Source organism: Dermacentor albipictus, chromosome 8 (assembly GCF_038994185.2).
Source record: "Dermacentor albipictus isolate Rhodes 1998 colony chromosome 8, USDA_Dalb.pri_finalv2, whole genome shotgun sequence".
Classification (NCBI taxonomy): domain Eukaryota; kingdom Metazoa; phylum Arthropoda; class Arachnida; order Ixodida; family Ixodidae; genus Dermacentor; species Dermacentor albipictus.
The window spans coordinates 55,022,965-55,044,800 of record NC_091828.1 but is presented as its reverse complement, the minus strand read 5'-3'; the positions used below and the strand labels follow the sequence as shown (position 1 = coordinate 55,044,800).

The window sequence follows — 21,836 nt, the reverse complement described above, 5'->3', positions numbered from 1 at the left end:
AAAAATAAAATAAACTTTTAGACCGGATACCTGAAGTAGAACTTGTTGCCGCTATGATGCCTAACGAAGGTCAAGCGGAACCATATGTCGACCGCCCAGTTGATCGATAGATCCAGCAGCACTTGGAGGCCCTTGGACGGAGGAGCAGGACCTGCCGGTTCGGGCCATGACAAGCCCCGTTCTCGCATGAATTCTATCAGGGCCTGTGAAGAGTGTATATTCGTGAAAGATTATTGGCGTCTTCGAAATGTTGCGACATGATGTGGTAGGTGAGATGATAAGTTACCTTGAGAAGGCGGAATGTTCTCCGAGGGACCTATACAACACAGGAGGTTTCAACGTTGTGCGGGAAATGTATTCATTCTATTAGCCTTTCTTATGTCGTAGCGGGCATCTAGTAGAAAAAAATATGCAACGCTGAATGTATCATCGCTGCTTCTGTGTTGCTGTTGGGATGCAAGCCGATTACTTTATTCCAAGAATATCTATGTTTCATCAATTATGGAATAATTGTAAAAACGTAACGAGTGCTATCCAGAAACCGAAAGTGCACGTAAGAGTGTGTGACGGAGAAAGGCAGACATGAAGATAAAAATAACACCTTCAATGGCCAGAAAACACGTCATCTACAGTGCGAAGAACGTTTCAAGTAGTGCACGTGGGTTTACGCTGAATCCTACCAAATTACAAAAAAATAAACAGCAAGTCTGGCAACCTCCAAGGAGCTTTATGAAATGAGCACAGCAGCCTGTACATGCTATTAAAAAATGCGTACCTTTAGCAGACAGCGGGCTGGTGCCACTAACCAAGATGTTTACATTTAGGTGACGCTGTGCAGTATAGTTTGAGTGTGAACATTTATTTCATCGCACAAACATAAATTATTATGCACTGCCATTCAACAAGGAGAAAGAGCTTGTAGGAAACAGTTTGGCCCTCCTTGTATTGGTATCGTTGCAAGACAACCGCCATCAGTACACAAAACAAGTGCGTACATTACCGGCGGCAATGCAAGCGTGTAACAGTTGCAAGTTGTAACGCTAGTTGCAAGCTAAAAACAGGGCCAAATACTCTAATCAAAGGAAAGAATAATTTTATGATGGGGTCGTTTAAAGCAGGCAGTCGGTCGAGAACTGATGACACGCCTTGCAAACCACTGAAGTGTAAAAAAGAAAGGATTGAAGAAGCGAATGCGGGCTAGTTGGGACAAACAACGAGGGCTTTCTATCGCTCCAGAAATAAAACTTTAAACGCTCCACAAGCCCAAATTGGAGCGTTTTTCAACTGTCATGGTAGCACACTTGCCACAGTATTTATTGCTCAAGTTCCATAATTACAGCGCTGTTAACCTCCCGCAGCGAGTTAGAAGCACAGCATAATGAGGTGAAAATGACCCAAACACAGTGATGTGAAGTAGTCGCAAAACGTGTTGGCAGTACCTAAAGTGTCATCCCGACACTTACTGCAATGAGCAATCGCTGAAATTTGGCTAAGGTTATTGTTTTGTATGGTTAAAAAAAGGTGGTTAAGCTTATTGCTTCTGAACCATTTTCCGTAGTAAGTAATAACGTTGATTCGCTCGTTTATTAAGTGACAATGAAACGGCCAAGTAAATTCATATGCTAAATTTAGAGCGCCATTAAATACTCGCCCTTTCGTCTTTCTCTTTTATTTCTATTATTTTGACGCGGAAGGAAGTATAGACTTAGACAGCCAGTCCGAGACACAGTTATACCGCCTATTGGAGGATGTTGATGTCGGGCAAGTCTGCGCAGCACAAGTAATGGTGGAACTAAATTTTGGGACAACACCCTTTGGAAGTGCAACATGAAATATACCACGGCAGTCAACGATCCAAATTAGGGATACAAATATGTTGCTGTAAAAGGATGTCTAAAGATAAAAGAGGATCTTGAGGGTTAAACTGCAATAAAGAACAACGGTAAGTTATCTGATATCGGATATAACGTCAGCCTAGAAAGGAGTAAGGGATGTGCGCATTCAATACGTAGAATATGAGGCAGCCGCGCTGAATATCCGTAGAAGTCAACCTGCCTCATTCCTTCGTGGTTTCATGCACCGTCATACCTTTGTATCGCATTACCGTGGCGTTTCGTCTAAGTCTATTGACACCAATTATGTAACGAACGCAGATGGTTTCTAGGAAGGAACGCATTCTCTCCTTCAGCGCATCCTTTTTAGCCGGCTGTGCTAATGCAGGCAACCGGGCACTGCATATAAAAGATATTGTGCCCAGAGCAGTCGATGACATGGCGAAATCACTTTCTCATCAATGGAATAAGTCCTGCAACAACGACAAGAACTCGAAGCAGCTGGCGAATGCCTATAATATGAAGCTATCTTCGGGAGTCAGATTTTAGCTGTCGAAATCACTTCAATAAACATAAAATGTTGAATCAGGTGGCAACAAAATACAAAATTTAAAGCCTGGATGTGGTTGGTTCAGCGTTGAGAGCATCATAAGATTTCCCAGCGAAAACACAATAAATGACGCAAATGGCATTGATTGTCCAGCGATAGCTTTCCTTCTGCTTTTCGTATTTTGCCCGCCTTAAAAACATCAGATGATAGACCAACGTCTTTCTGTCCGCTTGCTTCCGCCCTTAGAGTTCTTTCGCTAATTCTTATAATGTATGGAATTACTAACGCTGATAGATAAGCCGGCATTGAACATTTAACCGAAAACGTTTAATACGGTGATGCACGAAAGAAAACATTTCCGTTCATTACGATGTGCCGAATGTACCACAGAAAAAGTAATCCGGTAATATCTACCTCTACTGACACGCCTCACAAAACCTCTAATGGCAAGTTTACCAAAAGGTTGGTTTGAGAACCAGACTTTATAGTAAATAAACAAGACCCAGTTGGTACGTCCAGCTTTCATGAAACGGAAAACAATAAAAATATTCAATGGAAACAAACGTTCAGAAGTTGTTGACTCGGGATTTTAGTGTTAAAGGCGCAGTGATGCCTTGCACCTCGCATTGCGTGTCACTTCTGCCTCGTAATGAGCCGTATTGTGCACCATCAGCTTTACTTCAACCAGGCACGGGTTTCAATACGTTACTCAACCGCCGTTTGCCTCAAAAATTGCGACGAAAGGTACGTCGACCAATCGGAAGTTGTGATAAAGTGCTGTTCGGAAGTTGCCCATTTCTCGCACTGCCAATTTCGTGTTTGGAATGAACAACAACCAGTTACATCACCAACTTAGGCTTAGGTTACCTTAGGTTACCTTAGGTTGTCAGACTGTGTTGCAAGCCGCCAAAGTGTATCGATAGTGTGATCTGCACTGAAAAATCTGAACGTGATGCGCTTGCACTGCAGATAACGGAAATCGAACCATGACGGACTGTCACGCACACACGCACAAGCGCGCGCGCGCCGGATTTATAAACAGTGGTCCACTGGAAGAATTTACAAGATTTATTGACATACGACGTATGTGTATAGCAAGAACAGGAAGCAGCATGAATGATTGAGGTGAGAAATAAGTTGAAGACATTGTAGCCCGGGTAATTCTTCATGTGGATAAACGTCACACTTTAGGAATGTGTGAGTCTTAAGAAGCCGCAAGGACATTGTAATACCTGATATATCTGGAGCATGTCTATGTAAACAAAAACGAGAAATTGTCTTACGATACGTCGCTATCACAGTCCAAAAGTGAAATAATGTATGTAGGCAGAACTCGCAGAACTCATAACCGAAAATGATTTCGTCGTCGTTGTGGTACACTTGCTCATGTACCTGGATTGATGTGTGTTTTCTGAACTTCAAACGAATATTTCGCAGTAAGCAATTGCTCTATAAACGTTTAAAAACAAGAAAGGGGCTGACAGATGGAATGGCTCACTGTGATATAAAGTTTGTAAACAGGGATGAAGTACCTCAAACAGGCTGGACAACGTTTCGATAGGAGGACCTATCATCGTCAACGTTTGTATTTTGCGTGCTTCTCACTTTCGTGCAGAATAGTTCCGTCGCAATATTTCTATCAGTTTCCACTTTAAATCGTAACTTTTGAATAACTCTACATATATTTATGAAGTGTCAGAAACTACATGCGTCACATACCAACAAGTATCCGGAATTTCATGTCGCTGTATAATAAATAAATAAATAAATAATTAAATTATGGGGTTTTACGTGCCAAAACCACTTTCTGATTATGAGGCACGCCGTAGTGGAGGACTCCGCAAATTTCGTCCACCTGGGGTTCTTTAACGTGCACCTAAATCTACGTACACGGGTGTTTTCACATTTCGCCCCCATCGAAATGCGGCCGCCGTGGCCGGGATTCGATCCACGGCGGCGGGTATATATATATATATATATATATATATATATATATAAATAGAGCAAAAAACATGTTTTACGAACCTGCCTTCCCAGTCGCTGTTCACGGAGGGAGCCTTGCCAGAGACAGGCTCGCAACATGGCGGTCGCCTTGCGCGACGCTGCGAAGTGCAGCGTCTGGTTGCGTCCCCTTGTGAGCATGAGGTTCGCGTCCACCACATGCCAGTGGCGCTTCAGTCGCGTGTGGAAGCTGCGTAGCGCTGGCGGATGCTCGCGGCGGCCACAGGCGAACCCTTCGAAGTCGTCGCACGGTTGCACCGACCTTATGGCAGACGGCACAGGGTTAAAGAGAAACTCTGAAGACAAAGAACCCCGACCTACGAAGACCACAATGCAGAGATAGTGATCGTATACGCTGGCTCGTAATCGCGAAGAGGAAAGAAAGCACAACGCTCGGTGGCCACAAGCTGCGAGAAGCGCGGTGAACTTTACAGCCAGAAGCGCAAGCCCGAAACACGACACGTGGTAGCCATCGGCAGAGAGTGAGTGTCGTTTCTGGCTCTGCATTTCGTTCAGTAGGCACATGGTCATCCCTATGTAGAATAGCAGCCAACACAAGACAAGCCGATTGGTGTTCGCAGAAGAATGTGGCGATCTGCGAATAGCAGTGGCGAACAACTATCAAGCAAAAGTCAGCCAAGGGTGGGGTGGTAGGTTCTTTCTTAAAAGGTGGTGTTCATGAGTGCATGTATCTAAGTGTGAATTCGTGCACTCTGAAGCTGTTAGCAAGATTCGGTGCATCTTCTTTATTCATGCGCCCGTGGAACGGGGGTAAATTCTGCTAGTTGAACTGGCACCGACGATTACAAACACTGACCGGTCAGGCGATGCGTAACGTGAACGAGGAGCTTGTTCTGATTGGCGGTAGGTGTGAAAACCGACACGTGCCTCCAATCTAAAAAAAAACAATTATCGATTTGTGTGAAGCTGAATCGGACGTTTCACATTGTGTCGGACTTGTGCCATCGCGTTACAATCGCATAAGCATTGTATGCTTGTCTTCGTGTTGCATTTGCGTAGACATGAAAAAACAGTTCCCTCTCTCTCTCTCTCTCTCTCTATATATATATATATATATATATATATATATATATATATATATATATATATATATATATATATATAGAGCTCGGCGTATTGAATCACTCTGCTTATTGTACGCGTCTCCATTCGTTTTCATTGCGCGGTCTATTATTCAATGCGAGAAATTCACCCACAGCACTGTTATTTTTATGGCAAAAAAATCAGGTTTGACGTGCGAGAACCACGCTCTCATTATGAGGCACGCCGTAGTGGGGGACTCCAGAAATGTGGACCACCTCAGTTTTGTTAACATGCACACGCACACGGGAGTTTTCGCAGTTCGCCCCCATCGAAATGTGCCCACCGTGGCCCGGATTCAATCCCACGACCTCGTGCTTAGCAGCCCTTCCCCATAGCCACCAAGCACCCACACCTGTTTTCTTTTCTAATACTTTTTTACATGCTAAGCCGTTAGGAGTCAGTCATTTCGCTTCCTGCCGAAAAAATTGCATATGACACGTAGGCCACATATCCCATATTCTCGTATGATCATATAACAACGCGTATAAAACGTGTTCTCATATGACCATACGAGACTAATGGATATGCGGTATACGTCTCATGCGAGATTTTTCGACACGGCTATGTACGACCACAGTGAGAATGTGTGGTATTTATTGGCGCGACGGCCAGCTATGGACAAAGAGCACCAAAAAACACCAAAATAACGAATGGCAGGTTATGTGAAAACACTGCGCTTCGGCGTTGTATTTATTTCGGCGTTTTATAATTTCAACATATCCTCAATATCATCATTTTCAACATGGATTTCAATGGTCGGAATTTAGGTAAATACAGGTAGCACCATGTATATTCAGTTCATTATTTTGTGAAGTAAATCTAGTCGGAAATGTGCCCAAGCGCAATGTCAGCAAGACTATGGCGTCTCACTTTCTGGTTGCTGGCTTGCTGTTGTGCTTCAACGTTTTGCATGCATGCACTGGTGCCTGCTTAATTTGGATTTCGCTCCGAACACCGTTATCAGAATGGCTGAAATATTTGTCACTTTCGAATTGAACGCCTGTTGTGACACACCGTGTACACCAAACCTCCAACCAAGCTTTGTTGAAGTTACTTTACAAAGAATAATGGACGCAACTGGCCGCTAAGACGACAAACATATGCTTCTCTACGGAAGATGAAACTCGGACTGGCGTTTTTCGTCAGCAGTCTTAGCTCGTGCCGCTTTTACAAAGTGGCACTAGTCTTCGTGCCCAGGGATCCCGATGGTGAGATTCCCGAACTAGCAGGCATTTACAGGGCTGAGAACCGCTGATACAATCCTTCATTCGAATTATAGGCCTGAAAACTACTGCATGTCATACTCCGTCCGATTCAACCGGTTCCGGTTGTCGGCGTTTCAAAGCAGCAGCACTGGTGAGGTGACGATAAATTTGTCTTCCCTATGCTAGCCCGTGGTACGTTTCCTCTATGAGGCTACAGCTCGCGCCATGAATGTCGTGCCATTTGTACGTGCTTTGCACCCATCGCAGAGCTGATGAAGTATCCCAGCGGCGTCACTTTCAAGTCACGTCGACCAATCAAAAAGGCTAAGGCAAATTTTTGGCCACCCCTTTTGCCGAAGCAGCAGACTCTCGTGTTAATGTTTCGGCGAGTGGCAACATGAAACCGTGAGCTGCAGCAGTTGAATGTACTGCATCAAGTCGAAGCCTCATCAGATGAAGAAAGCAGCCTCTCCTCTTTACAATGCAGAGCACCGATATCAGTCATTCCCAAACTGTTGTCACTATCCCGGCAACCTTAACACAGAAGGCAAACAGCTTGGTAGATGTGTTGAAGTAAGCAACCGCAGCCCTTTATCTAGGGCTTGCCATTAACTACGATAGCAATGACCTTAAGTCCAGTGCAGAATATTCCACAACATCAACTTATCAGTCGTGGAAGACACTGCTTGTCTTTGATAAAAAAAGCTCTTCCTCCTCAATACGCTGAACCGCTACGACGGGCCGACGCCTCGACAAGCATCGTCGTTCGTTCTTTCTGAAGACCCACAGACCGTAACTCTGCTTCCAAGTATTCAACAGTGGAGAGTATGTGCAAGGTCATTGGCGATGTTGGTAGCCAAAAAAAAAGCAAACGTGATCACAACGTTTACACAACGTAAAGTCGCTCTTTCGTCACAACGTGTCGTAAAGGCGCACCCGTCCAAGCCGCCTATGCCGGCCAACAGCCTTTGGCACGCGAAAAGGCGCAGGCGCCTGTTCAACTCATACGTTTGGCGCACCTTGAACACAAGAATGTCTTCGCCAACGTCGGTGACGTGTATATAAACCGATGTGATGACGTGAAATGATATGCAAATATTGCAAAAAATTATCATTGCGCCTCCTTCCAATTTTAGAATCCTAAATATACGAGTCTTTAGAATCTAATCTGTAAGATCTAAATTTAACTTTCACACGCTTACCGAGAGTCTGTCGGACGCTTCCCTGTAAGGGCCCTAAACCTGGGTTCCATCATCGAACCCAGGAGCACAAATTTTCGTGCTCAAAGCATTTGGTTAAAATAGGGACTATTGAGAAGTTCAACGCTGTTCTTTCTTTGCTCCAACAGATATTATGGCAAGGAATGCGCGAAAGCAAAAATAACGCAATAGTCACAAACTAATAGGGGTTTCTCGAGGTCGCCTTGCTTGAGGCGACGCGCCCTGCAGTGAAGCCACGTTAGGATGTTAATTTATACTGTAATTGGTGCACTGAATACTGACTGCTCGTGACTACACGCATCTGTACAGCAGCTGCATCACATTAATTTGGACGTTATAGACAAGAAAGATTACACTGCGTCGTATGGTACCTTAACCCTAACCCTTACGAACTTTAAGAACTTTTCCAGTAGAGTAAGTTGACTAAACAAGCCTGTACACTTCAGTTTTAGCCGCAAGACTGACATGGCGCTGCTGTTTGCGAGAAATGTCGATGAAAACAAAATTTGTCAGAAAATGGAGAATGCACAACGAAAACATATTCTTGAGATATTGCATTGCTACTGAAAGCTAATTTCCTGTTACGTCGTATCGCTTTCTGGAATGACAAAATGCACGTGCTTCGCACTCGACAGTCTAACTGAAGGAGCTACGGGTAATTTAGGCCGCTACATTACTCATAACTCGTAAATTTGTTTTATAGTGACCACTAATGAGCAGCGTGCAGTACAACACAGCCGCAATACCTTTACAAATGATGCGCAGTAGCAATGCTAATGGTATTCGATGAACGACTACACCACCGCTGCGCCATCGCGCTCGACTCCGTTACCTTCCACATAGGTGCTCTCTCCTCCTCGCCGCGTACTCTCACCAACTGCGTGCCCCACCGCAAGATAGCCTCCAATCGCCCAACGCACAACGCCAACAGAATGTCAGATTCGCCGAATGATCATTAGTGCATAGTGAGCTTCCGTGCTTATAGCACACAGACGCCTCTCGTCATGCTGGCGCTGTCGTCACTCACCGAGCGACCGACCAACAGCTTTTGCAGTGGCGACGCGACGCGCATGGCCCCGGTGAATTCGGGACATGAAAAGCCCGGGTGGTGAGTATGGTATTCTTTTCGTTTTTTGTCCCTTTCCTTAGGCACTTAGTGCTGCCATGTTCGCCAAAAATGATCGACACAATATTCCGCACGCAATGCACCTGCTTACTTAAACAGTGCTTCTCGAAGGTAGTTAATGGGCTCGCTAAAGGTACGCTCAGTAAGTTAGGCCTTACTAGTAGAGCACGCTTGCGCAACAGCAAAAGAGCAGCCACGATTAACGAGAGAGGTAGTTCCATACGCCACAACAGGCGCACCAAGACAAAATAGGTGGCGACGACACCGCAAGGTTCCTGGCCTGGCTCGTCGTGACATGACAGATTTCCGTAGCAAATGATCTCGTTCTGCGAGTTCCTTACACAGGCCAAGGTCTAGATTGCCTGTTTGCATTGTGGGATTCATTCATCGCGCGAGACTGTTTCAGTGTTACCGTTTAGTCTCCATTTCAGCGCCTAGAAAAATGCGCATCCGGGTACCTGTCGATGGCGTCCATGAGACTGGTGGCGTGCAGGTTGCAGTCACCAGTGCTGCACACCGTCATTGAGAAGCGCTGCTCCTTGCGGACGGTACGGGTCCGGTTCAGTTCCCATGCCACGTACAGCAACACCATCGTCAGCAGCGCCACCGAGGCCACTACTACAGCGACAGACCAGGTGCCATCCGAAAGCCACATCAGACTCAGGTGCGGCATCGTCTTTGTCTTTTCGGAATCTCTGGCACTGGTAGCACAGGCAGCGGCAGCGCCATCTTCAGTAGGCGACGATGGTGAGCTCTGCGCGCGGAGTCCTGTTAGCACTGAAGTATCCTAAAGGATTCTTCGACAAAAGTGCTCAAGTTGATTTTGCTTGCATTTTCACAAATGACTGGTGTTCTGGGAAAACATCGCCTTGAGATTTGAGTCGGATGGATAAAATGAATAATGAAGAGATTGAAAACAATATATTTCGATATCTTCCTTCCTGCGGTCTGTACTGATCCTACATGGAGTTCAATAAAACTGTTTCAGTATAGGTGAACTACAAGCATTCTTAAAAAATAATGATATACATATTCAGTTTCCGGCGATAGGACACACATGTTACTAATTTGTGTACGACAAAATATAAGGCGACAAAAATGCATTTAGTAAGCAGATTTAAAACGTACTCGGGGCGGAAGACCTATCTTTCCCAAATTTGAACCAAACATTTAACTATAGGTTCTGGGCTGCCACTCAAACCTTGCAGACGCGATCTTACACAAATGTAAGTGAACAAAGGAAGAGCGAGCTTAATCGCATTTAAGCCGTTTATAAAGCTTTCCAGAACTATGTAGCCTAGAAACAATTGCACACGTTTTCCATATCTCAACCTAGTTTACATTTATCTAATCACAAATCATTTGTAACCATTACACAGGCAAGCGGAGGATGCGGCTGAAAAGCTTATCTTGAGTTTCGCTCAACCCTAAGGGCATGAAGCGAGCAAATTTGCAATGCACATACAAGCGCGCCAACCAATCACTATATAAAGTATAGACATGATATGAGATTATATATATATATATATATATATATATATATATATATATATATATATATATATATATATATATATATATATATATATATATATTGTAACGCACAGTTGAGTGACGCTACTTCAATAACTGTACGTTGGGCGAACTTGTGCCCGACAACCAGCTAAGCGAGAGCCTCACTAGAATGTCCACAGTATCTTCTGTCAATATATATATATATATATATATATATATATATATGCGTGAGTGTTTGTGTCCCTGTTCATGTGAAGCCACGTGATAAAGCTTTTCTGATAATATACTTTGACACAAACAATAAATACAGTAAAAGATGTTAGTGTGTGTCAGCGTCGTATTTTCTCAGCAGTACTTTTTTTTATTCGACGGAAGTGAGTGCTCACTAATTAACAGGGATAGTCAAGGGTGGAATCACAACCCTAAGTTGCAGTTCCAAACCGCCACACCCATGACGTCAGTGTGATATCAAAGGCCGTGATCGTTACTGCTTGGTGAAAAGTCACAAAAACTGCTAGGTTCTCTCTTCACTTTTAAATGGAAATTAACCGGCGTCCAAACGGAAACACCAACCGTGAAAATTCAACGCACCATCCGGAATAGTTTGCGACGCGCTAACAGAGGAGCTCAATTCGAAGAGACAACTGTCACGAAGGTCAATCTACCTAAACCCGATCCTGACAACCTAAACTAATGGACTAAAGAGGCCAACGTCGAAGGTACCGTGGGAACAGGTTCGACCTCGGTTTCTCACGATTGTTACGCGCTGGCGCCATATGCGGGGGCGAAGGTGCAACATAGGAGGCGCAACGGTGTCACATCATGGGAGGAATATTGCGACCGATTCGACCATTGCGGTTGGTCAAGATACAGTCATCAGATTCGCTAGTCTAGTCTCCTATGCCAGACGACTGTATTAAAGGCGCAGTCCTTTGGTGCAGTCACAGAGGTCTACTGACGTGCCCTGGCGTGAACGCAGACGCTTAACATGCCGCTACACGAAGTGGCCATTGTGATCTGTAGCCAGTGTAAATAATGTAAAATATACCCATTTTACTTCATTCCTACTGCCGACCGTACTCATCAATGTCCCGGGAAAATTCCTGGCCTAAACGTACCTCAAGCCGCAACACGCCATGTATTACCTTTTGCACAATTTTACTGCGAACGAGCGAGTCGACTATTCAGGGTATACTTACGGCTCCCATTAACACTAGATACTACATGTATTGTTCATTCTATTAAGACATCAGTTCGAAATTTAGCGCCAGAATTGTTGCTGTGCGCTCTTCCCTTACACGTGTTTGTGTGCTGCTAGTCGCGGTTCATGCAGTTAAGTTCGCATTAGGTGACGTCATGAATATCATTCCCGATATGTTCTGCAGGAGACTCAGTAAGGAGTTCTGGAAAATTCTCGCAAATGTCTGAGAACAGCATATCTGTACGACCCAATGCTACCTCCGGGATTGCCCATGCCTTCAAGGCGAAGGAGGTTTCGTTATACACAGAAGCTATATTGTTGAGGTGCGAACGGCGAAAAGCACACATATAAGCTCACAGCGGAACAAGCCTATTCCTAGACACTAGCAAGAGCCATCCTACGCCAGGAAATTTCATACTGTCCTTGCTTCTTTCTCTTGCCACTCGCGAGTACGTGCACATCTCCAGTTAATCCATTCTTCTACTTTCACGGACCACCGCTAAACTTATCTGCACCTTAATGACTTGCGAAACTGAACTTCTAAGTCTCACCTACACAGTCTCATTACCAGACTTTCCCGGTGTTATCAGACTTCAGCGTTGTATCTCTTAACTTCCAGCTTGTTCTTTTTATTACTATAAAGGGGGTCCTGCAATCTTCAGCCTCCTTTTACGCTGTTGTCCTGTATTCTTCTGCTCTACAGGCTAGTACTGGTAGAGGGTACAGGCGAGTACTATACGTTTACTTTAAGAATATGAGTATGGTTCGGGTAATGAGTAGTGGGTTGGTGTATTGTGTTTCACGGGGTTATGAACCGGCTTACGGCCTGTTATTGCACACCGCTGTTCAACGAAATTCTGCATTCGCTGAGCCCTGCGCTAGTGCATGATGCAACGTACAAGCGGCGAAGTAGCGGTTGCTGGCTGCGTTGTTCGCCCGGGACTCCAGCCACTGGGGTGCAACGAGTCCCACTGGAGCGAACTGGGGCTTTGCGGCGTGAAGCCCGTGGAGCCGGCCGGAAACGCGCCTTCCAACTGAAGTGGTGACGCCACGAAATCCGGCGTTCTGTGCGCTGGAGTGGCGCCTTCGGTACTGCTGGGTGACACCAAAGCCCGGGGCGACATTGTGCCATCCAACTTCGGTATGTCCTGCCAAATAAGTGAATAAATTTATGGTCCGCTACTTGGTGTGTAGTCGACGGGAAAAAAAGGACTGCACAGAAGGACGAGTATAAAGAAAAGGTACGTGCGCTGCGTCCTGACGTCTCATGCAGCTTCACCTGTGAATTCGTAATTTCCAGCAATAAAATTGCCTCTTCTCGATTTCGAGCGGCGATGCAGTGGACACAGGCACGCGCTCATGCGACAAATTCCATATTTAGCATCATGATCCTCATCACTATAATCCAAGTATATATCCACTGCGCAACCAAGGCATCTTCAAGCGATCTCGAGTTAACCGTATACTGCGCCAGTCTAGTGCATCTTTGGCCTACAGGTTCCTTACTCACGACATCACCTATGCCGTGCACGAAACCAAACTGAAACAGAATGAGTTTTACAAGCTTTTGACGGTGCCGACACCTCAGGGCGTAGACACAGAGCGTGCTACATACCTTAGATTTACCTTTACATACTCACTTATAGTACATTCAACTGGTTGCTACTGCGTTCGATTGCCATGATGAGGAGCCCCATGTAGATAGCAGCTACAGAAAGTGTACCCGAGCTCAGCGTAGAGCTGCTAGCTAGATTAACTGATGACCTGAATCGGAAAGAGGTCAGTCCATTTTGCTTCTTAAGGAACATTACGGACAATCGAGGCGCCTACCAGGCACGGCAGATGCCGAAGACAATTATGTAAGTTGCTGCTGCCACACAATCTCAATACCACCATATTTGGGTCACGCCCCCAGGGGAATTGTAATTACATAACTTGAATGCAAAGCACGGCGTCAGAGCGGTTGAAAGCGACCAACAGATTGCAGGAGTGCTAACAGTTATATTGGTTGGCTCTCAGGCTGATGGATCTGCACATCCACCTGTCTCCAGGCTGCACAATGATCATAAAAGGGGGCGCTTTATCGAGCCTTCCATTAACAGCAGGGCTTCCTGATGCGCACCTCAACTCCAAACCGTGCGAAAAAGAAAAGTCGCAGTTTCACCCGAAAGGCGAAGCATCGATTGCGACAGCAAATGGGTAGACGGCTGCATCAAGTAAGCATAGCAGCTTTACGACCGCACAAGCTTGCAAACATTCCCTGAGTAACTAAATTTACAAGCATGGTGTCACGCGCGCAAAACATCAATCGCGGCAACAGCGAGCGAATTGACCTTCGTGCTGGCTCTCCTTTCAGCGCGAACTACGGGGTGAAAACAGCGCACACGAAGCTATCATCATTTGCCGCACAGTCCTCATCGCAGATCTGTCAAGAGAGGGCCCGCGCGGTCCCACCACACGCACCCGTCGTCAGAGTAGAACGCCGGTAAATTAAACACTGCTTCCAGCAATTATTTCAAATTGAAACCGAATTACGTGGCGGGTGTCCACTAAATTAGGCGCGTTCTCGTTCAAGTTGAAGCGGCACAGTCGGAGACTACTAAACTGGACAATGTGAAAAATTCAACGAAAATTGTTTGTCAGGTATCGTAATGTTACCCAGATTATTGACGTTTCAGAAACCATACGGTGTTCTTTTATTCGCAATGTTCTCGTTGAGCAGAACTTGGGTTGAGGCCCAGGTGATACTTGACTGCAGCTTCCACTGACGGCACGTATATAAATTGCAATATGAATTGCAGTATGTTGTACAGACACGTTTACCGTCGACATTCCTGAACTTTACATAGTGGACTTCGGTGAAAATTCCGCCGGTGATGCTGCATCTTCTAAAATATAAAAAAAACTTCTGGTCACTGACAACGTGAAAATCTTATTGACAATTACTCATGCGTGTTCCTCGTTCACACTGCCATTGTGGCATTGCGAACTATAAAACCATGGTGACCAAAATCGTCTTGTCACTGACCAAGGCCGCTATAACCAAAATTATTGCAGGCTAAAACGCGTGTTTGGCGAATAAGAGTTGTCAAAGCGATGTTTCCTACGTGCCAAAACGGCTGGACAACGAGGTAGTGCCACGCGAAAATTTCAGTTATGCGCAAAGAGAAAAATTCATTCGCCCGGCAGCTCCGAATAGCCAGTGCCAGAGCGATTGGTGGGCAGCCTTTTTCTCTTCCTTTCGCATTGAGGCAGTCTCTGGCTATTAAGAAAAATATTCTATTTCGTTCGGCACAATAATGCACGTTTAATGTGTACATGTCAGTTTGACGTGGCATGTTCTTGTGGTTTTTTGACGTCGCGTGAGAGACAGGCGAAGTGAGCGCCGCCCGAAGGCTTTTCACTAACAGCGGAGGCCTAATGGTGAAAAAGGCTTAGCATTGGAAATACTTTTCTTTTGTTTGGTGTAATCGTGGTACTGAGTGTGTACACGTCATATCAGATTGGGAAGTTTCACGGATTTCGTCACGTCGCGTGACAGTCAGGTGAAGTGACAGTGGCCCAAAAAGTTGTTTGACCAATCATGGAGGGTTGACCGCCGAAACGGAATACAAAGAGCTTGAAATGCCCTTACGGTATAGTGTTGCAAGGTAGGGGATTGCACTTTGTAGAACACGCAGAGAACAAAGGAGCCAGTGGTGCTGCGAGCCTTCTCCAGACAAGTTAAGAACAGGCGCTATGAGTGAGCGGTTGTCTTGACTAAAAGCAACGAAAGGGCCCTAAAGCGTTTGTGTGTGTGAGCCCGCAAAGGCAATGGATGAAGTAAAGAATAAAATGAGAAGTCTCTAACAAAATCAACGAAAAATAATGTTGCACGTAAGCTTTTTGCGCAAGCTCTAACGCGGCATATAGCATACAACACCGAGGTAGATTTCGATAGGGAGCTCAGTTTCAATCCAAACTACTTACTGAGCAGCTCCCTTGTGAACCGCTCCTCGAGTCAACTTGTCTCATTAAGAGCATCTGCTGAAGTCAAAATGCACTAAAGTGGAAAAAGAGACCAGCCGTCGAATATGAGCAGCCAATAAATTACAACTGACTAGTTGGGGAAACGGGCTGCTAGCGCTTTCCAGAAAGACGCTCCACTGCTCTCCGTGGCCGAACGTGGGATAAGCGGAGGCGGATTATCGCCCGTGCCGAGTTGAGGCAGTGGATGTTCCTCCGGGACGGTGTCCTCATGATCGTATCCGTTTAGAATGTGCGCGAACAACTGGGTGGGCGTTGTTACGCCAGCGCCTAAAATCGCGCCAATAAAAACAGTTAAACACGACGAAAGCGTGTCTAAATCAAGGGACGTCGACGAAAAAAAAAAAAAGAAGGGCGACACCAGAAAAACGTAATGGCACAGGCCTACATTTTGCACCTAAATCGGCATTGCTGCCGAGGCTCGCCCTACAGCGTATGCCTCCGCTGCGACGTCTCTCGCACGCGCCTCTCCACGTCGTCCAGCAGTGGATGCCCTTCGGCTGCCGGAGCTCACTGGTGACTTCTGGGACAGTGGTATTTCACAACCGTTCTGATTGGCGATGGTGATTATTTCTTCAAGAAGCTGGTCCAGCTCAGTGTATTCTTCGTCGGCCCAGACTTAAAAGAGGTCGCACCAAGGAAAAGTTTGTACTGTGCATTCCTGTTTAGATACGGTGCTCTGCACTGACGTGAACCGACAAAGCGACTTACCCGCGGAAGTTTTTATCTCTGTCTGCAAACTACGCGAGCAGCAAGTCCTTGCGTTAGCTCAACACTTTTATGCGAAGCATATTACGAGGGCTCAACCCAGCTCCTCAGGCGCGGCGGTGACCATGAAATCACGTGACACCGTGACGTCACGACAGAGGAGAAGTGGCTTTGGCTCAACTCTTGCAAGACGGGCTGGGTGGGAATCGAACCAGGGTCTCCGGAGTGTGGGACGGAGACGCTACCACTGAGCCACGATTACGATGCTTCAACGCGGTACAAAAGCGCCTCTAGTGAATGCGGTGTTGCCTTAGAAACGAGCTGTTTCTAAGGCGTGCGTCTCTTGCTCAGGCGCACATTTCGTTGCCGCGCCGAACGCTGCTTTGCTCGACGCTCACCGCGTCCAATGCGGGGCGCGTAGTCGCTGCCCTGTAGCCCATTGTCTTACACCCCTTGGCGGGTCGACGGGAACGCTGTCGCGTTCCACTCTTGAAGGCGAAGAAGTAATGCATGAGTTGTTTCTTCGTCTAGCCGAACCAAATATAGCCAAGCAACAGCAGTTCACCAGGCTAAACAGTGGTTCAACAACTAAAATAAAGGCTAGTATGCTTCGCATCCTGGGCTTAACCTTACCTAAGCCACAGCCATTTTTTGTCTTGCCTCTGACAAGCGCACAAAGATTTCCGCCCACCGAGCAGTATATTGCACGTTGTGCTCGAAGGCGTTGTACTTTATCACGTCCCGCAACAAACGCAAGTCGTCATATTTTGGAAAAAAAACGAAGGCGCGGAGCTGCCGTACTCATTCTGTCAACGTTTGACTGCAATCTTGCAATGGCGATCTTCTCTGTTGCGAGATCTCGCGAGGCATCCGCGCGGAGTTTTCTTTTTATTATGCGAAGCATATTACGAGAGCTCAACCCAGCTCCTCAGGCGCAGCGGTGTCGCCTTCAATACCACGTGACACCGTGACGTCACGACAGAGGAGAAACGGGGCTCCAACTCACCCCGTCGCTCACGGCGTCGCGGCGGTATATAAGCAGCTGCGCTTGCCTCTGCTAGACACTCACGAGGTGAGATGCCTCCTGGAGACAGAGCTGTTCGTTGGAATGAGAAGCGAAGGTTGCGGCGTGCTACAGAGACTGATTTTCTAGGTGGCTTTGGCTCAACTCTTGCAAGATGGGCTGGGTGGGAATCGAACCAGGGTCTCCGGAGTGTGAGACGGAGACGCTACCACTGAGCCACGAGTACGATGCTTCAAAGCGGTGCAAAAGCGCCTCTAGTGAATGCGGTGTTGCCTTAGAAACGAGCTGTTTCAGGCTCAGGCGTGCGTCGCTTGCTCAGGCGCACATTTCGTTACCGCGCCGAACGCTGCGTTGCTCGACGCTCACCGCGTCCTATGCGGGGCACGTAGTCGCTGCGCCGTAGCCACGGAGCAAGAAATCTTTAGGAGTGGAAACTCCGCTGTTTGCGGCGACCAGAAAATGTCACACGCCCGCGGATATATTTTCATGCTGGCGGCACCTGGCGGCATGGGAAGGAATTACCGCCGTTTCGGTTGCCAGGGCAACCGGTCGAGCATGTTGCTCCCGTTCGGCCGCGCGCGCCTGACTTCTACTGAGGGCACTCTCGCGCGCTTCTTTACCGCTTGTAGCCCGAAGAGCAACTGCTGCTACGCTTCAGCCATTTGAGCACAGTAAAAAATGAAACGCGTTCTCCATGACAGCTATAAGATGATACGTAGCTTCTGGTTGTCGTCTGCTTTGAGCGGGCGCCGTCGGAGTGAGCGCCGGAGCTGCCGAAGCCGCCGAGCCGCCTGCCGGGCGCTGCTTTTTTTTTTCCCGCTGCGGCTTCTACGACGCGCCGCATGGTGCCGCCACTGCATAGGGTAGCGTCGGCGCATGCAACGATTGTGACTTTATCTGGTCGCCCGCGCTCGCTCGCGCTGACGGGAGTTTCACCTCCTATATGTCTTACTCCGTGGCCGTAGCCCATTGTCTTACACCCCTTGGCGGGTCGACGGGAACGCTGTCGCGTTCCACTCTTGAAGGCGAAGCAGAGTAACGCATGAGTTGTTTCTTCATCTAGCCGAACCAAATATAGCCAAGCAACAGCAGTTCACCAGGCTAAACAGTGGTTCAACAACTAAAATAAAGGCTAGTATGCTTCGCATCCTGGGCTTAACCTTAGCTAAGCCACAGCCATTTTTTAGGTGCCACAGGAACACACGCAAACTTTCCAGTATCACATACCCACGCAGGACTCAAGCAAGCCCGTTGCGTTCTGCGCGTGCGCACCGCTGGCACGTGAGCGCTTCCATTCGCAAAGTGTTTAGGTACGTGGAAGTAAAAATTGGAGGACGCTTAAGCTTCGCCTTCATGAGTGGAACGCGACAGCGTTCGCATCGAGCCGCCAAGGGGTGTAAGATAAAGCGCTACGGCGCAGGGATCACTTACGAGGCTCCCCGCATCGGACTTAGCGCCCACCTATCACACGGAGAGCGTCGAGCAACGCAGCGTTCGGCGCGGCAACGAAACGTGCGCCTGAGCAAACGGAACGAACCAAAGAACTCGGTGTCTCGGAGGGGGAAACGATCTACGCCAGCCAAACGTCGTGATCGGCACGGGCAGAGAGATAGACAGATAGTAATCTAAAGAAAGGAACGGCGCTTGATTCTGCAACCCGCGTGGGAGCACGGCGAAGCGTCGTCAGGGGAGAGGGAGTCGGAGCCGCAACGCGCCTGGCACCGGTCCGCGCACAGCACAGCCCCAATTCGCGCATGGCGCGCCACCTGTCGGGGCAGCGCCGTACATTGAGAGGAGGGGGTCTTCTGTGTTTGCCGCAAGATGGCTCTGCGTGTGCGGTAAGCGCAGAAGAAATGTTGCGGAAACGTACTTCGCTACTCGTGTAAATGCGACTTCTGTAAGTTACATGCTCATAATTACCGATATACACCGCAGTATAACTTTCTACGGCACGTTTTTTAAGGCAACACCGCGTTCACTAGAAGCGCATTTGTACCGCTTTCAAGCATCGAACTCGTGGCTGAGTGGTAGCGTCTCCGTCTCACACTCCGGAGACCCTGGTTCGATTCCCACCCAGCCCATTTTGGAAGTTGCTTTTTATTTATGAAGTGCCTGCCGTGATTTATCGCTCACGGCCAACGCCGCGGACGCCGACACCCGACGAAACCGGCTTTTCTGCGACACCAGCTCCTTAACGCTATCGCGTTAGAACTTGCAGCCAAATACACTTCGCGTCTCTGTAGGCGTTTCAGTCTCCCGCGCGCGTACCTTGCATGCGCCGTAGATAGGGAACGGACGACAACGCTAGGCCCGAACGCGGCTTGAGTCTGTAATTTCTATGGCAATAATAACGAACAGGCACAGCATTCCAAGCAGGCACGATGCCAATGGTGTCGTGTACTCATGAGGATACTGGGTTTGGCCATATAATACATGACTTCGCGATGCAGCATAGTAAAGTCACGTACGATGAAACGAACTAGTAGTGCGAACGGAATAATCTTGTATCATGCCTATTTGTCATGCCCTGCCTTGTATTCCACTGTGTAATCACGTTCATGCACTTTTACACGCATGCTTGTAAAGCTGGGCTAGCAGAGAAGTGAATTTTAGGCCATGTCCTGTAACTTTCTCCTAAGGCTCTATACATTTATTTTTAATGTGCCGGCCACCAGAAAACTATCTAGCGTCTACTTTTCAATGCTGCATATCTCGGAGAAACGAGGAAGGTGGTTACCTAGGGAAAACATTGCGACACTGTAATTATACGACGGTCGCTACATGGACGGTCGCTTTCATATAAATGGAATCACTAAAACTTTTTAGTTGGGAGCGGCCACTGCCTCGGCTTCACTCGGACTCGGCGTACCAACAACGATCCTTAGCGGAGCACGCGCTCTTCTTTACTGAGCCTTAAAGCCTTAAATAGTTTTTTCATCCTCCTCCTCGGTACTCAACTAGCATCGCGCCGTTTTCAAGTGAAGGTGAATACACAGCCACTAGGTCCGTGTTGCGAGACTTACCAGCACCGGAGGACTCGCGACCGCATTGCCGGTGTCGGTGGGCAGGCCCTTTCCGAGCGCCAGGAACCGTCGCCAAGGATTGTCATCGGCACCTGTCGAGGGTTGCGTCGGACTAGAGGGGGGAACCTGAGGGAGGGCGCCCGCTGCTTCCCCCCCTGTGATAAGCGGGGGCTGCTGGGGTGACGTCGCCCTGGTCTTTGGCGAAGGCAACTTGGTCTTCTTATTTTTCTTGCGCATCGTCAAAGGTGGTGAAAAGGCACAGGCTACCGCGTATCTGCTTCTTCTTCTTCTTTCACATAGGATTGTGATGATGATGATGATGATGATGATGAATCCTCAACAAATGGCACAAATCCACTATGGGGGATAGGCCACGAATCGGGTGGTAATATGATTGAATGAATAAAATAATTTGGTTAATAAATAACTAACACAAAAAGTAAAATAAATATATTATCCAAGATGAAAAATAAACTGTGAATACCTGAGTAAAACTAGTTATCAATACTATAGTAAACCTTGCGTTGATAGGAATACTAAATTAATAAAAGAAACATATACTTAAACTTGGGTAAGATAAATCTTTGAACAACAATACTAGAAGGATTTAAACTGTGTATTTGTGCTTTTAAATTTTTTGAATTTCGTAGACCGAAGTAGAAGTAAATCACTTGTGGAAACTAAGAACTATTAACAAGGCATTCTTTTTGTGCCACATAGAAAATTACAAATGGCTAGGCATATGTTCCTGTGGCTGTATCCCAAGACTGTTGCTCCAAGGGAGAGAATAGTAGTGCTGTTTAAAGGTAATACTAAATTTTGAAGTGGGATTTCTTTGATGCAACCTGCACACTGAGTTCCTACGATGGCCACTTCGTGGGCGGCGCGCATCCGAGTTGCACACGAATTTGCGCTATGGCAGTTAATGAACGACGATAGTGCGGAAGTATTATTATTAGGTTTTCAAACGTAAAAACAATCAAAGGATATAAATCAGACTGTCATGGCTTGCAGGTGATAACAAATATCAACGATGGCAATGCTGCCCTCATCGGCCGTATTGCGTCGTGGTCTGAGACAAAATATATTGGAACAATGTTGGATAGTTGGAACTGCGTTGTGCGGCATGATTCCAGTAGCAGAATCAACGTATCTCTGTGTTTGTAGTTCGTGACCGGGACTTCAGTTTGGCTACGAGTGTTTAGTGTCGACGTATAAGTGTCATAGGGTCAAGGTTAGCTTCAAGCGGGTGCCATTATGAGCGACATCAACTGGGAAATGTATCAGAAATTATATGGGGA

At 47.0% G+C, this 21,836-nt stretch overlaps 1 protein-coding gene across 3 annotated transcripts in view; it reads right to left on the bottom strand.

Annotated features, from left to right (window-relative positions):
• The window catches only part of LOC135921731 (neprilysin-2-like), a 139,202-nt gene extending 118,389 nt beyond the window's left edge, over positions 1 to 20,813 (bottom strand). For all 3 annotated transcript variants that reach the window (XM_065456028.1, XM_065456031.1, XM_065456029.1), the window contains exons 1-5: positions 20,536 to 20,813; positions 12,654 to 12,902; positions 9,497 to 9,792; positions 4,408 to 4,645; positions 31 to 203 (exon numbers count right to left, since the gene is read on the bottom strand). In XM_065456028.1, coding sequence (XP_065312100.1) covers positions 31 to 203; positions 4,408 to 4,645; positions 9,497 to 9,792; positions 12,654 to 12,902; positions 20,536 to 20,772 — 1,193 coding nt within the window. In that variant the 5' untranslated portion in view covers positions 20,773 to 20,813. The remainder of the gene's footprint in view (positions 1 to 30; positions 204 to 4,407; positions 4,646 to 9,496; positions 9,793 to 12,653; positions 12,903 to 20,535) is intronic.
• Between the last annotated feature and the right edge of the window lie 1,023 nt (positions 20,814 to 21,836).